This window comes from Oryctolagus cuniculus, chromosome 2, assembly GCF_051225735.1.
Source record: "Oryctolagus cuniculus isolate XC-2025 breed Fujian yellow rabbit chromosome 2, ASM5122573v1, whole genome shotgun sequence".
Taxonomy (NCBI): Eukaryota; Metazoa; Chordata; class Mammalia; order Lagomorpha; family Leporidae; genus Oryctolagus; species Oryctolagus cuniculus.
Genome location: NC_142868.1, coordinates 44,940,044 through 44,956,102, shown reverse-complemented (window position 1 = coordinate 44,956,102; position 16,059 = coordinate 44,940,044). Strand labels below are relative to the sequence as shown.

At 43.9% G+C, this 16,059-nt stretch overlaps 1 protein-coding gene across 4 annotated transcripts in view; it reads right to left on the bottom strand.

Moving 5' to 3' along the window:
* KIF13B (kinesin family member 13B) overlaps positions 1–16,059 on the bottom strand; it is a 217,403-nt gene that overhangs the window by 187,104 nt on the left and 14,240 nt on the right. For all 4 annotated transcript variants that reach the window (XM_051842522.3, XM_051842523.3, XM_089325433.1 and 1 more), the window contains exon 2: positions 4,744–4,837. In XM_051842522.3, coding sequence (XP_051698482.2) covers positions 4,744–4,837 — 94 coding nt within the window. The remainder of the gene's footprint in view (positions 1–4,743; positions 4,838–16,059) is intronic.

Genomic DNA, 16,059 nt, shown 5'->3' with positions numbered 1-16,059 from the left:
AGAAAGGCCTGCTGGTGGGCAAAGGAGGGAAAGCAGCGAAAGGCAGAAGATGAAACAGTCTGAGAACCACCCTGCCCTATCATGGAGACAGGCACCAGAATTAACATTTGATTATAAGATAAAATTTTAATAAGCTCTAATATATAATCCAAATAAAACACAGCTTAAAGATCTATTAGCTATTACATCATGGTACGATATTAACTAGCTACATCATACGGGATTTATAATGTGCTCCAAAATGCTAAGACTTACACATTAACAATCTTATAAAAATCTGAGGATAGTGAATTAGTCATCTATTTGCCCTAAAAATTATTCATAATTATGTTGCAAATTATGAGTTGGAAAACCCCAGAATCAATCCAGAAAATTAAGTTAATTCAGGGCTAGATGATTCCAATTTCTTTACTTGTAATATAGGCAGTGTGGCTCTGCATCAGAGAATATATAGATCAAATGCATCAATGTACATCAGCACTATTCAAGAAAAAGATCTGGTGGGGCCAGCACTGTGGTATGGCGGTTAAAGCTGCTGCCTGTAGTGCCGGCATCCCACATGGTCACTGGTTCGAGTCCTGGCTGCTCCACTTCTGATCCAGCTCCCTGCTGATGGTCTGGGAAAGCAGTGGAAGATGGCCCAAGTCCTTGGGCCCCTGCACCCACGTGGGAGATCCCAAAGAAGCTCCTGGCTCTTGGCTTCAGATCAGCACAGCTCTGGCCTTTGCAGCCATTTGGGGAATGAACCAGCAGATGCAAGACCTCTCTCTGTCACTCTTACTCTCACTCTACTTTTCAAATAAACAAATCTTTTTTTTAAAAAAAAGAAAGATCTAGCAGACACAGCTATTCCATTCACTTGAGTGTTCAAAGTAGAGTGCTGTAAAATAAGAAGAGTTCATCATTAATCTTTCCTGTGTTTGATAATATCCCTTTGTTCTTATTCTATTTTCACAAGCAATGTCTCAACCTGATTTCTCAAGTTAGTTGATACTAAAGGAAAATACTGAACTGTACAGATTTTTATTTTATTTATTTGAAAGGCAGAGTTAGAGAGAGAGCAGAAAAGATAAAGATCTTCTGCTTCACTGCCCAAATGGGTGCAACAGCCAGGGTTGGGCCAAGCCAAAGCCAGGAGCCTCTGCCAGGTCTTCCACATGGGTGCAGGAGCCCAAACACTTAGGCCATCCTCCACTGCTTTCCCAGGCACATTAGCAGGGAGCTGGACGGGAAGTGGAAAAGCCAGGAACCAAACCAGTGCCTATATGGGATGCCAGCATTGCAGGCAAAAGCTTAACTCACCACATCACAGCACTATCCCCGAAATTAATATTTTCTATTACTAAGTTTAAAAAACGAGAGGTCCGTCTCAATGAGAGATGGCTTGTTAGCCTCTAAGAGGCCAATTAACATTAGGCAAACTTTAATAAAGCTTCTCATCTTGCAAAGCTGAAATTTTTATAGCACTAGATAGTTTTCTGTTGGGCATGTAGCCTCAAATATTGGATGTTCCCTTTTCTTTAAAAAAAAAAAAAAGAAAAAGAAAAAAGCTGACTACCTTACTATGGACATACAGGACATATAGGATCACTGAAGATCCATGGGCTACAACTTGACCACAGCTGTTAACAGCAACAGTAATACCACAAGCAATAGCTAACATTTCTGTAGGGTTTACTGTGTACCAGTCCACCATTTGATGTATTTTAACTCATTTAATGCTCATTTTTTTTTTTTTTTTTTTGACAGGCAGAGTGGACAGTGAGAGAGAGAGAGACAGAGAGAAAGGTCTTCCTTTTTGCCGTTGGTTCACCCTCCAATGGCCGCCGCGGCCGGCGCGCTGCGGCCGGCGCACCGCGCTGATCCGATGGCAGGAGCTAGGAGCCAGGTGCTTTTCCTGGTCTCCCATGGGGTGCAGGGCCCAAGCACCTGGGCCATCCTCCACTGCACTCCCTGGCCACAGCAGAGGGCTGGCCTGGAAGAGGGGCAACCGGGACAGAATCCGGAGCCCCGACCGGGACTAGAACCCGGTGTGCCGGCGCCGCTAGGCGGAGGATTAGCCTAGTAATCCTCATTTAAAAAAAAAAAAAAAACAACCCTGTAGGCAGGTACTAGCAGCATCTCTACAGATGAGTAAACTGAGGCAGAGAAGAATTAAATAACTTCTCAGAGTCACGGATGATAGAGGATCGAGCTGACATGCTAAGCATGGTGCCTTGGCTCCAGAGACAATGTTCGTAATTTCTTGTTGACTTTGCAGTACCAATTTTTTCAAATTTAAAATTTTTACTTTTTAAGACAGAAATCCCATATGTACCACAAAAAGAAGTTTTCCAAGTCTCCATGAATAAGCCATTAAATTGGAAATGGTTTTATCTATTGATTTATTCATGTTTTCAATCAATTTTAATAAATATGAAGGGCTTCAAAAATTCATGGAAACTTCACCTTTCAATTTCGATCTTATTTATTTGTAAAGGCAGAGACAGAGAGGGAAGGACAGAAAGACCAAAGACAGCTCCCATCCACTGCTTCATCACTCCTCGAATGCCAGCTAGGGCTGGGCCAGGCCAAAGCCAGGAGCCCAGCACTCCACCTAGGTCTCTCTCACATGGGGCGCAGGGACTCAAGTACTTGAGCCATAATCTTCTGCCTCCCAGGATGCATCTGTAGGAAGCTGGATCAGAAGGGAGTAGCTGGAACTCTGATATGGCACGCTGGCGTGTCCCAAGCAGCAGCCCGCCCCTTCCCCTTTTAAACTGTGCAGAGCTCTGTACCTGCCCTGAGCAAGAAGAAAATGTGACCTAAGTGTGGTGCAGGACTCCTCAGGCTGTACCACAAGAGGCAGCACTGCTCCCCTCTGACTTGCTTTCTCTCTCAGGATGCTTGCCCTTAAAACCTACCACTACCTGTGAGTGGGTATTCCACACCACACCAGCGATGCCTCCAGCCAACAGGCAACATCAACACTAGGCCTGGGTGACCAAACCTTCCCCCCACGATTCTAACCGCAGCCTTCAATTCTTCCAGTTAGATGCCAGACAGCATGCAACTAGGACCAGCTACCCCCGCTGAACCCTGAATGAACTCCTGACCCACAGAAACCAGAAGGTAATAAATGACTATTGTTCACTCAAGCTACTGCATTTGGAGGTTATTTGTTAGGCAGCAATAAACACTTTGTAAGTAGGGACCACAGGTGACCACGCCAGCAAGTTAGGCTCCCAGTCAGTCTAAATGGGCACAGACATTCCGCGGTCTTTCTACCATAGGATGCAATCTCCCGATTTGTTTACAGTTGTTCATATTTCCAACTAAAGCAAGTCTCCAGGCTAAAATTCTTAAGAGCATTAGAAAAAACATAGTATTTTCAATTAATACTAAAGGTAACAGTTACTCCATTAGCAGATCAAAATCACCGCACCGTTTCTGACCCGCGAATACCTTTCACACCGAGCGACATACATCCTATAGTTCTCGTAACTGGAGTTAATTAGGCAGTATCTCTGCATCCGTGACTATGAACTCAAACACTGACAGAACACCTTTACAAAGCACTGTAGCCATCACTAATTCATTTGATTCTTGGGGAAAAAACTATCAGATACGGCAAATATCATGCAGATCAAGTTCAAGGAAGTTAAAACTAGCTGTAACACAGTTAAGAATTCAATTTCAGAGTTTCTGATCAGAAGTCTAGTGCCGTTTTCTATTTCTACTTTACTTGAAAGAACATTTACAGAGCACTGTGTACAACACTGTATCTGCGAGTATTTACCACGTATCACTTTGTGCAAAGTGTGAGGACAGACACATCTCTCCCATCTGCCCTCATCACTTTCAGGGACAGTACAAAAACCTCTGACACAGCTCATCTCCACAAAGTTGTCTGACCCACCCTCTACATTGTCAACTGACAATTTTTCCTGATCCACTTCCTCAATCGTAATACTCAAAAACTTGAAAACAATGGCCAAAATTAGGACAAAAATGCCTAATTTCCTCATCTGCTTTCCAGATTTCCTGTAATCTAATCCCAGTTAAGTTGATCAAATTAATTGCCCTCCATTTGCTGAGAAAACCCAAATTAATCTCTTCATTCTTCCCTAATTCACTTTCTTGGCCTGCCTTTTGTTCATGCTATCACCCAAATCGGAAGTGGTACTCCGCATTCATCCTCAGCCCCTGGCAGTCTCTTTCCTCAAAGACCTTAAAATCCACTGCAGAGCTGGAATTAAGAATGCAAACCACCAAGAATAATGAAGTCCGCAGTACAGACTACCGCTGACAGTACACACAGGAGGGGAACCACTGAGGACTGCACGAGTGCCTCCACAAAGATGACCCTGAAATGGGCTCTGACTGACAGGCAGGCTTTGAGTTGACAGAAATCAAAGCCACCCATTCTAAGGACCAGCCTAAAAGCCTTCCTTTCCACCCTTCTTCCTAGTCACATCTCACGCGGTCCTCTAGGCAGCACCACTGCCTTCAAGACCCTTTCCTCAATTACTTCCCAATCTAACACTCTCCTGAGCTTCTCACATAATTCCTACACACAACCCTCACTCTGACACTTCGTCATTCTATATTATAGTCCTTATCTCATCAACCTGAGCCTCACAGAAGCCAGAAATGTCTCTGCAGAATAAGCAGTCAATGTTTGTTCAACTACTCAATTCGACAGCCAACACTGTTTTCAGTCATGTAAAATCTGCTGAACGTAAACACTGTTTCTTAACTTACCGAGCCTCTCCTTTGGAAAGATTTGTGTTTACAGGATTGAGGATGACCTTGTTTGCATCAACATCCACCACACATTTGGTATGCAAGTCAATTTCTGCAAATAAGACACAAGAAAAAGTTTTAATTTTACAAAAAGCATTTGACAAAAAGTCAACATTCATCCACGATAAAAAAAAAAAAAAATTCAACAAACCAGGAACAGAATGAAAATTTTTCAGTCAAATTAAGGGCATCTAAAACACACACACACACACACACACACACACACACACAAAACACAAAAAAAAACCCACCATGGCTAAGGGCAGGCAGCTGGTGCACACTTCCAACACTCGCATCCCTTATCAGCATGCTTGGTTTGAGCTTCCAATTTAGCTTCCTGCTAATGCACACCCTGGCAGCAGATGGTGATGGCACAAATGCCTTGGTCCCTGACTTGGTTAAGTTTTGGGCTTCTGCTTTCTGCCTAGCCCAGTAATGGCTGTTACAAGCATTTGGGGAATGAACCAGCAGATAGAAGATCTCTCCCTATCACTCTCTCTCTTTGCCTTGCAAACAAAGTGAAAACAAATGAATAAACAAAATCTGTTAAAAACCACTACAGCTAATATCAGAGTTAATGTTAAAGACTGAAGAACTTAACTTCCAACATCCAGAATAAGAAAAGGGTCTCTACTACTCAATTTCTATTCAACAGAGTACTAGAGATTATAGTCAGGGCAGTTGGGCAAGAAAAAAGGCATTTGGACTACAAAGGTAGAAATAAAACTGTTTGCAGATTATATGATCTGCAAAACCCATTAAAAATCTTACAGAATCTAGTTTAAAAATCCTACTAGAATAAACAAGTTCTGCAAGGTTATAAGATATGACAATATATAATAGTCGGTTGTCTTTCCATACACCCCAATGAAAAAGCCTGTAAATGAAATTAAGAAAACAATTTCACTATAATAGCCTCAAAAATAATAAGGGATTGGTGCTGAAACAAGTGGTCAAAATACCAATTTCCTGGGGCCAGCACTGTGGTGCCAGCATCTCACAACTGCACCAGTTTGAGTCTCGGCTGCCCCTCTTCCAATCCAGCTCTCTGCTAATGGCCTGGGAAAGCAGTGGAAGATGGTCCAAGTGCTTGGGCCCTTGCATGTGAGTGGGATACTCAAAAGAAGCTCCTGACTCCTGGCTTCGGATAGGCTCAGCTCCAGCCATTGAAGCCGTTTGCGGAGTGAACCAATGGGTGAAAGATCTTTCTCTCTGTGACTCTCTCCCTGACTCTCTCCTTGACTCTCCCTCCCTCCCCCTGACTCTCTCTCCCTTCTCCCTTCCTCCCCCTTTTTTTTCTTTTTTTTTTTTCCTTTTTTTTTTTTTTTTTTTTGGACAGGCAGAGTGGACAGTGAGAAAGGTCTTCCTTTTCTGTTGGTTCACCCCCCAATGGCCGCTGCAGCTGGCGCACCGTGCTGAGCCAAAGCCAGGAGCCAAGTGCTTCTCCTGGTCTCCCATGCGGGTGCAGGGCCCAAGCACTTGGGCCATCCTCCACTGCACTCCCTGGCCACAGCAGAGAACTGACCTGGAAGAGGAGCAACTGGGACAGAATCCGATGCCCGACCAGGACTAGAACCCGGTGTGCCAGTGCCGCAGGTAGAGGATTAGCCTAGTGAGCCATGGCGCCGGCCCTCCCCCACTCTCTCTCTCCCTCCCTCCCCTGACTCTGAGTCTCTCAGACTCTCTCTCTACCTACCTCTGACTCTCTCTACCTACCTCTCAAATAAAATCTTAAAAAAAAAAAAAGACACCCATTCCTCATATTGGCATACCTGGGTTCAACACCCAGCTCCAGCTCCTGACTCCAGCTTTCTGCTTACATGGACCCTAAATGGTAACAGTGAGATTCAAGTAACTGGGATCCAGCCACCCATATGAGAGACCTGGATGGAGCTCTAGGTCTGGCATAGGTCTCTAGCAAACCCAGGGAGAGAATCAGAATAGGAGGGCTCGCTCTCACATTCACACTCATGCCCTATCACTAAAAAAAAAAAAAATTTAAAAACATTAAAATACTTAGAAGCATACTTAGAAGAAATGTAAAGTTTTTTATAGTGAGCCAGCAGATGGAAGATCTCTCTACCCTCCCCATAACTCCGCCTTTCAAATAAAATAAATAAAACTTTAAAAGACAATTATCAACTGCCATTTGAGGAATAAATCAGCAGAAGGAAGGTGTGTGTCTATCTCTGTCTCTGTCTCTTTCATTCTCCCCAATTCTGCCTTTCAAGTAAGTAAATCTTTTTAAAAAAATATTGGCATCATCAAAATGTCCACTCTTCCAAAAGAAATTTACAGATTTAATGCTATACCAAAATACCAAAGACATTCTTCTCAGATCTAGAAAAAATGATGCTGACATTCATAGGGAGGCACAGGAGACCTCAAATAGTTAAAGCAACCTTATACAACAAAAACAAAGCCAGAGGCATCACAATACCAGATTTCAAGACATACTACAAAGAGGTTATAATCAAAACAGCCTGGTACTGGTGCAAAAATAGACAGACCAATGGAACAGAATGGAATCACCAGACATCAATCCAAACACCTACAACCAATTTATATTTGACCAAGGAGCTAAAACCAATTCCTGGAGCAAGGACAGTCTCTCAACAAATGGTGCTGGGAAAACTGGATGTCCACATGCAGAAGTATGAAGCAAGACCCCTACCTTACACCTTACACAAAAATCCTTTCAACATGCATTAAAGATTTAACCTACAACCCATAATGATCGAATTAATCAAGAACATTGAGGAAACCCTGCAAGACATTAGCACAAACAATTCCTGGAAAAGACCCCAGAGACACAGGTAGTCAAAGCCAAAATGAACAACTGGGATTACATCAAATTCAGAAGCTTCTATGAAGCAAAAGAAATAGTAAGGAAAGTGAAGAGGCAACCGACAGAATGGGAGAAATTATTTGCAAACTACACAACTGATAAAGGATTAATAACCAGAATCTACAAAGAGATCAATAAACTCTACAACAACAACAAAAATCCAGTTAAGAGATGGACCAGGCCCGCGCCGTGGCTCACTTAGCTAATCCTCCGCCTGCAGCAGCAGCATCTCATTTGGGCGCCAGTTCTAGTCCCGGTTGCTCCTCTTTCAGTCCAGCTCTCTGCTGTGGCCCAGGAAGGCAGTGGAGGATGGCCCAAGTGCTTGGGTCCTGCATCCGCATGGGAGAGCAGGAAGCACCTGGCTCCTGGCTTCACATCAGCGCAGTGCCAGCCGTAGCGGCCATTTGTGGGGAGAACCAATGGAAGGAAGACCTTTCTGTCTCTCTCTCTAACTCTGTCAAATAAATTAAAAAAAAAAAAAAAAAAGAGATGGACCAAGAACTTTAACAGACATTTTTCAAAAGAGGAAATCCAATGGCCAACATGACACATGAAAAAATGTTCAGGATTGCTATCTCTCAGGCAAATGCAAATCAAAATGAGATTTCAGCTCAACTCAGAATGGCTCTCATAACAGAAATCAAAAAACAAATGCTGGCAAGGATGTGGGGAAAAGGGCACCCTAACACACTGTTGGTGGGAATGTAGACTGGTAAAGCCACTGTGGAAGACATCATGGAGATACCTCAAAAATCTGAATATAGACCATATGACCCAGCCATCCCACTCCTGGGAATTTACCCGAGGGAAATGAAATCAGTAAACAGAAGAGCTATCTGCACTTCCATGTTTATTACCACAGAATTCACAATAGCTAAGACATGGAATCAACCTAAATGTCCATCAACTGAGGATAAAGAAATTATGGGATATGTACACTATGAGATACTACACAGCAGGGGCCGGCGCCGTGGCTCACTAGGCTAATCCTCCGCCTAGCGGCGCCGGCACACCGGGTTCTAGTCCCGGTTGGGGCACTGGATTCTGTCCCGGTTGCCCCTCTTCCAGGCCAGCTCTCTGCTGTGGCCAGGGAGTGCAGTGGAGGATGGCCCAGGTGCTTGGGCCCTGCACCCCATGGGAGACCAGGAAAAGCACCTGGCTCCTGGCTCCTGGCTCCTGCAATTGGATCAGCGCGGTGCGCCGGCCGCAGCGCGCTGGCCGCGGCGGCCATTGGAGGGTGAACCAACGGCAAAGGAAGACCTTTCTCTCCGTCTCTCTCTCTCACTGTCCACTCTGCCTGTCAAAAAATAAATAAATAAATAAATAAAAATAAAAAAAAAAAGAGATACTACACAGCAGAACAAAATGAAATTTGGTCATTTGTAACAAAATGGATCAATCTGGAAAACTTCATATTTAGTGAAATAAGCCAGTCCCAAAAGGACAAATACTATATGTTCTCACTGATCTGTGAGAATTAATAGCACACCTAAAATGGGAAAGTTGTGGAAGTCAAATTGACACTTTGAAAAACAATGACTTGAATAACCCTCATCTTGACCGTTGAGGAACGGTTTTTTATTTTGACTATTTTTTATTTTTTTCCCTCTTCTTCATACTATATGTTGAACTCCTCACTTAACAGAGTTAATCATATGTATATAAAGACAATTGAAAATAGATCCCAGTAAAAAATAAGAGGGGGAATTTGAGAGGGAGGAGGAAGTTTGTAACTATAAAGCTGTATAGTTCTGCATACAGTCCTATGGATTTACTTTAAAGGTACAGCTTAAAAACTTGTCATGGGACTCCAATCCCATTAAAATTGGTGGTAAAAATAACATATTAATTGTAAAAGTGATCATGTTGAGTGTTAAAGTCAACATATATATAAGATTAAGTGTAGAAGAAATCATATAAATAACATCAAGTGCCTGGTAATAATAATAGACAGAATTAAAAAGTAGGGGATGTCCAACATGGAATGCAGTCTACACAGCAGACTCCTAGAATCATAATCGCTGTAAGTAACACTCTGACCTCAGAGTCAACCCTTTAGGCTTCCTGGTTTGGCTAAAAGGCTTGTGAGAGCATTTTAGGCGTGGAAAGCCAAGACACTGTGGCAAAAAATATCCTACATGAAGGATCTCTGTGAGTGAGACCCCAGTGGAAAGCAGGGGCCGGCCGGCTCCGGGGTTCAATAGGTTAATCCTCCACCTGTGGCACCAGCACATCGGGTTCTAGTCCCGGTCGGGGTGCCAGATACTGTCCCAGTTGCCCCTCTTCCAGTCCAGCTCTCTGCTGTGGCCCGGGAGTGCAGTGCAGGATGGCCCAAGTGTTTGGGCTCTGCACCCGCATGGGAGACCAGGAGAAGCACCTGGCTCCTGGCTTCGGCTCAGCGCAGTACACCGGCCGCAGCACGCCGGTGGTGGAGGCCATTGGAGAATGAACCAACAGAAAACGAAGACCTTTCTCTCTCTCTCTCTCACTGTCCACTCTGCCTGTCAAAAAAAAAAGAAAGAAAGAAAGAAAGAAAGAAAGAAAGAAAGAAAGAAAGAAAGAAAGAAAGAAAGAAAGAAAGAAAAGAAAAGAAAAGAAAAGAAAAAGAAAGCAGGGGCCATCAAAGGATGTACTTCTCTGGGGCCAGTGCTGTAGTGTAGCAGGTCAAACCACTGCCTCCAGTGCCAGCATCCCATATGGACACTGGTTACTCCCCATATAGGACCTCTGTCCTTAGTTATGAGAATTAACTGTAAAACTTGTTCTTAAACTGTACTTTATACGTTGTGTGTATATGTGGGTGTAAACTGTTGAAATCTTCACTTAGCATGGAGTCGGCCCTCTGTATATAAAGTGAAACTAAAAATGAACATTAATGAAGAACGCGATGGGAGAGGGAGTAGGAGGTGGGACCAGAGTGGAGATGGGAGGACAGGTACGGGGAAACAACCACTATATTCCTAAAGTTGTACCTATGAAATTTGCATTCATTAAATAAAAGTTCTAAAAATTATTGGCAAGATATGCAGAAATCAGAAGCCTAATACGTTACAAATAGAAATGTAAAATTAAATAATCACTCTGGAAGACAGCCGGCAGTTCCAAGGTTAAACACAGCTACCACTTGACCTGGCAGTTTCACTGCTAGATATATACCCAAGAAAAATGACACGATTTGGATATCCATAACAGTTAAGAAGTACAATCCAAACATCCATCAAGTAATGAATGGATAAATGCAGCACATCCTTAGAAACAAACATTATTTGGCAATTAAAAGTAATGAAGGGGGCCAGCACTGTGGTGCAGCAGGTTAAGACACAGGAATTCCATACTGGAGTGCAAATTCCAGTCCTGGCTGCTCCATTTCCAACCCAGCTTCCTGATAATTCACCTACAAAGGCAGAAGATGGTCCATGCATTTGGTCCCCTGCCACCCATGTGGGAAACCAAGATGGAGTTCCTGACTGCTGTCATCAGCCTGGGCCAGACCCGGCTGTTGAAGCCATCTGGGGAGTGAACCAGTGGACAGAAGCTCTGTCTCTTGCTCACTCCCGCTCTCTCTCTTTCCTGTTACACTGCCTTCTAAGTAAATAAATCTCTCCCTCCCCCTTCCCCTCTGCCTCTCTAACCACCTTTCAAATAAATAATCTTTAAAAAAAAAAAAAAAAAAGCTAAGACTGTATGTGATTCCCCTGACTTGAAATGTCCACAATAAGCACACCTACAGGGCAGAAAGTAGATTAATGGTTGTCTGGGGCCAAGGAGTGACTGCTAATGGGTGTGGTTTTTCTTTTGAATATGAAGAAATTTTTCAAAAATGCATTGTGCTGATGATTGTACAACTGCAAGCATACTACAAACCACTGAATTGGCTGGGATATAATTTTATCTCAATGTAGCTGTTAAAGTACAGGGCGCATCACGATTATGTTCTCCTATTATATTTTCCTGATCCTGTTGGCCTTATTTCTGCTACAAATAAAGCTCTAAGGAAAGGAGCTGTCCTAGGCTAGAGTCACTTTTTGTTTCCCAAAGAACCTTGGTCAAATGTCAGTGTCATATGCATCCTAAGAGTATTTTCACTACTAGGAAAGGCAGGTTTTTTCTTCTTCTTGTCTTAGTTATCTAAGACAAATGCACAAAACCTTTCCTTTCTGCGCTGTCCACAACTCTTGTTCTATCAAGTATTCTACTTTCCTTCTCAAAGATGTATTTGAGAAGCACAAAGAAGCTAGTGGTCTTTTAGTTTATTTTTCTTTCTTAAAAATAAAATATTAGTTTATCTTCACAATGGAAAGATATTATAATTACAAATGCTCATCTATTTTATTTTGAAACAAAATCCACATGTTTTTCTAGCCACAACACTAGGCCATGAACTTCAGTTGAGATATTTTTCAAGAGAATCAAACAAAAGCTTTAGAGCTGTTTTACCTAGATATAGAGGGCAAATACGTTCCACCACAGTAAACTAGCATTAAAGTCTCTAATGCTTTGTGTTTAAACTGACTATCACAGAAACCTGCAGCAGCACATGGCAACTCTTTTCAGTTTTACTTCTCCACTTCCTTAGGCCCAGCGATCAAGAAAGCGTGCAATCATCATCACTTGTTAGTACTCCTGCTTAATGGTATCTGACCATATCATATTGGCTGGCCCCTTACAGTCAGATCTATACTACCACCCAAATGCATTAGCAACTCTCCGGAAATTCCACTGTGACTCAGAAGCCACTCTCTTACCACTCACCACAAAGTAACTTTCTTGCAAGAACATTTGGTCTGAGCAGAGGAGCTGCACCTGCAGTTAGCACTATATGCTAGAATGCATGCCTGAAAAGCCAGGTGTCAGTCAACTACTTTGCCCTACAATGGTGCATGACCTTCATTTCAAATTATCTTAAATGAAGGAAGATGAACATTTTCCTTCAATATTTGTATGTTTCTTCTTTATTCTCTTAACAGCTTCTCTCTCTACCACCTACCCCATGTGCATCAAATACCAGCAATAACCTGGATGCATTAAATGGTATGATTACAGACTCAATCTCTGAAAAATCCTATACAATACCAAGAATTACCTAATGACAAATACACCTAACCTAAAGTCATCTTGTCCTAAATACGGCAACACTTAAAAATGTTCCTTACTACTAACACTAATCAAAGATGTGTTTAGGGGCCGCCATTGCGGCAGAGTGGATTAAACTGCCACTTGCAATACCAGCAGCCCATGGCAGAGTGCCGTTTCAAGTCCTGGCTGCTCCACTTCCAATCCAGCTCCCTGCTAATGTACCTGGGAAGGCAGCAGAACAGGGACACCCTCAGAGACACCAGGATGGAGATCCTGGTTTCTGGCATCCTCCTGGCCCAGAATCGGCTATTGCTGCCATCCAGGGAAAAAGCCAGCAAAAGGAAGATCTTTCGCTGGCTCACTCGCTCTCCCTCTCTGTCACTCTGCTTTTTGAATAAATAATATATTTTTAAAGATTTATTTATTTCAAAGACAGAGTTATAAAGAGAGGTAAAGCCAGAGAGAGAGGTCTTCTGGTTCATTCCCCAAATGGCCGTAACGGCTATAGCTGAGCTGATCCAAAGCCAGAAGCTTCTTCCAGGTCTTCCACACGGGTGCAGGGGCCCAAGCACTTAGGCCATCTTCTACCGCTTTCCCAGGCCACAGCAGAGAGCTGGATCGGAAGAGGAGCAGCCGGGACTTGAACCAGCACCCTTATGGGAAGCCAGCACTGCAGGCCGGGGCTTTAACCCACTGCACCAAGTTCCAGCCCCAATTAAAAAAAAAAAAAAAAAAAAAAAAGGTGGTGGTTAGCAAGCAAACAATTCCCCTCATTCTTTATCAGGTCAACATTTATCAAACAGAATTCCCACTCTAACTCTGCTGATTGATCCACAGACACTAAGAGAAGGCTTTCTCCAAAACTGTTTAAAATATGTATGGGCAAAACAACTAGCAGGGGCCAGCGCTGTGGCGTAGCTGGTAAAACAGGCACCTGCAGTGCTGTCATCCCATATGGTCTGAGTCCCGGCTGCTCCACTTCCAATCCAGCTCTCTGCTATGGTCTGGGAAAGAAGACGGCCCAAGTTCTTGGGCCCTTGAACCTGACTGGGAGACCCAGAAGAATCCTGGCTCCTAGCATCAGATTGGCACAGCTTCAGCTGTTTGGGTCATCTGGGGAATGAACCAGTGGATGGAAGACCTCTCTCTCTCTCTGCATGTCCCTCTCTGTAACTCTGCCTTTCAAATAAATGAATCTTAAAAAAAAGATAACAAACAATATTTTTTAAATAAATCTAAAACACACTCAAGAAAACAGATTTAAAGACTTAAAGGTGGGGCCGGCGCTGTGGCACAGGTTAATCCTCCGTCTGTGGCGCCAGCATCACATATGGGCACTGGTTCTAGTCCCAGCTGCTCCTCTTCCAATCCCGCTCTCTGCTATGGCCTGGCAAAGTGGTAGAGGATGACCCAAGTGCTTGGGCTCCTGCATCCACGTGGGAGACCAGAAAGAAGCAAATGGCTCCTGGCTTTGGATTGGTGCAGCTCTGGCCATTTGGGGAGTGAACTAGTGAATGAAAGACCTTTCTCATTGTCTCTCCCTCTCACTGTCTCTAACTACCTCTTAAATAAATAAAATCTAAAAAAAAAAAAAAACAAAAAACACCTTAAGGGTCAGATATATGAAGCATTTTTTTTTTTTTTAAGATTTATTTGAAAGACAGAGTTACAGAGAGAGGTAGAGACAGACAGAGAGAGGGGTCTTCCATCCACTGGTTCACTCCCCAGATGGCCACAATGGCCGGAGCTGTGCCGATCTGAAGCCAGGAGCCAGGAGCTTCTTCCAGGTCTCCGACGCGGGTGCAGGGGTCCAAGGACTTGGGCCATCTTCTACTGCTATCCCAGGCCATAGCAGACAGCGGAATTGGAAGAGGAGTAGCTGGGACTAGAATTGGCACCCACATGGGATGTTGGTGCTTCAGGCCAGGGCATTAACCCGCTGCGTCACAGCGCCGGCCCCTGAAAAGCATTTTCACACAAAATGTTATGGCCTGGGCCAGCGCTATGGCATAGCAGGTTAAGCTGCTGCCTGCAGTGCCGGCATCCCATATGGGCACCGGTTCAAGTCCTGGCTGCTCCACTTCCAATCCAGCTCTCTGAGGCCTGGGAAAGCAATGGAAGATGGCCCAAGTTCTTGGGCTCCTGCACCTGTGTGGGAGACCTGGAAGAAGCTCCTGGCTTTGGATTAGCACAGCTCTGGCCGTTGCTGCCAACTGGGGAGTGAACCAGCATATAGAAGACCTCTCTCTCCTCTCTCTCTTTGCCTCTACTTCTATGTGTAACTTTGACTTTCAAATAAATAAATCATAAAAAATAAAAATGCTATGGCCTAGTGGCATCCCCTATTGGAGTTGCCTGACTGCACCACAGATTACAGCTTCCTGGTAACATGCATTCTAGGAGAAAGAAGGCGATGGCTCAAGTAGTTTCCTCCTTGCCACCAATGTGAGAAAACTGGACACAGACTTTGGCTCATGGCTTCTGCCTGGCCCAGCCCCAGCTGTTGTAGGCATTTGGAGAGTGAACCAACAGCAGCTGGAAGATCTGTGTCTCTGTCCCTCTCTCTGCTTTTAAATAAATTTTAAAATTTTTAATAAAAAACGTTACAGCTAACATACTCTGAAATATTATCAGTTGGTTGAATTCAATAATATTGCTACCAAATCCTAAATATAACACTTCCCACTGAAAACTTCTTACACTATAATGCTTAGGAAGCAAAACAGTACACATTTAGGTTTTCAATTTAATCTGGGGGCTGGCACTGTGGTGCAGCAGGTTAAAATCCTGGCCTTCAGCGACGGCATCCCATGTGGGTGCAGGTTCAAGTCCTGGCTGCTCCTCTTCTGATCCAGCTCCCAACTGATGCATCTGGGAAAGCAGCAGAGAATGGCCCAAATCCTTGGGCCCCTGCATCCACATGGGGGCCCAGATCAGCTCAGCTCCAGCCATTGTGGCCACTTGGGGAGTGAACCAGCATATGGAAAACCTCTCTAACTGTCTCAACCTCTCTCTGGAACTCTTTCAAATAAATAGCTTTTGAAAAAACTGTCATTTAAAAAATTTAATCTGAAAAAACTTAAAAACTTCCCACTACTGTAGCACATCAGGTTGAGCCTCCACCTGCAATGCCAGCATTCCATATTGGAACATCAGTTAAGAGCCCCTACTCTGAAACCAGCATTGTGGCATAGCGGGTTGAGCCACTGCCTGCAACGCCAGCATCAGTTCGAGTCTCAGCTGCTCCACATAAGCTCTGTGCTGATGCACCTGGGAAAAGCAGCGAAAGATGGCCTATGTCCTTGGGCCCCTGCCACCCATGTGGGAAACCTGGATGGAGTTCCAAGTTC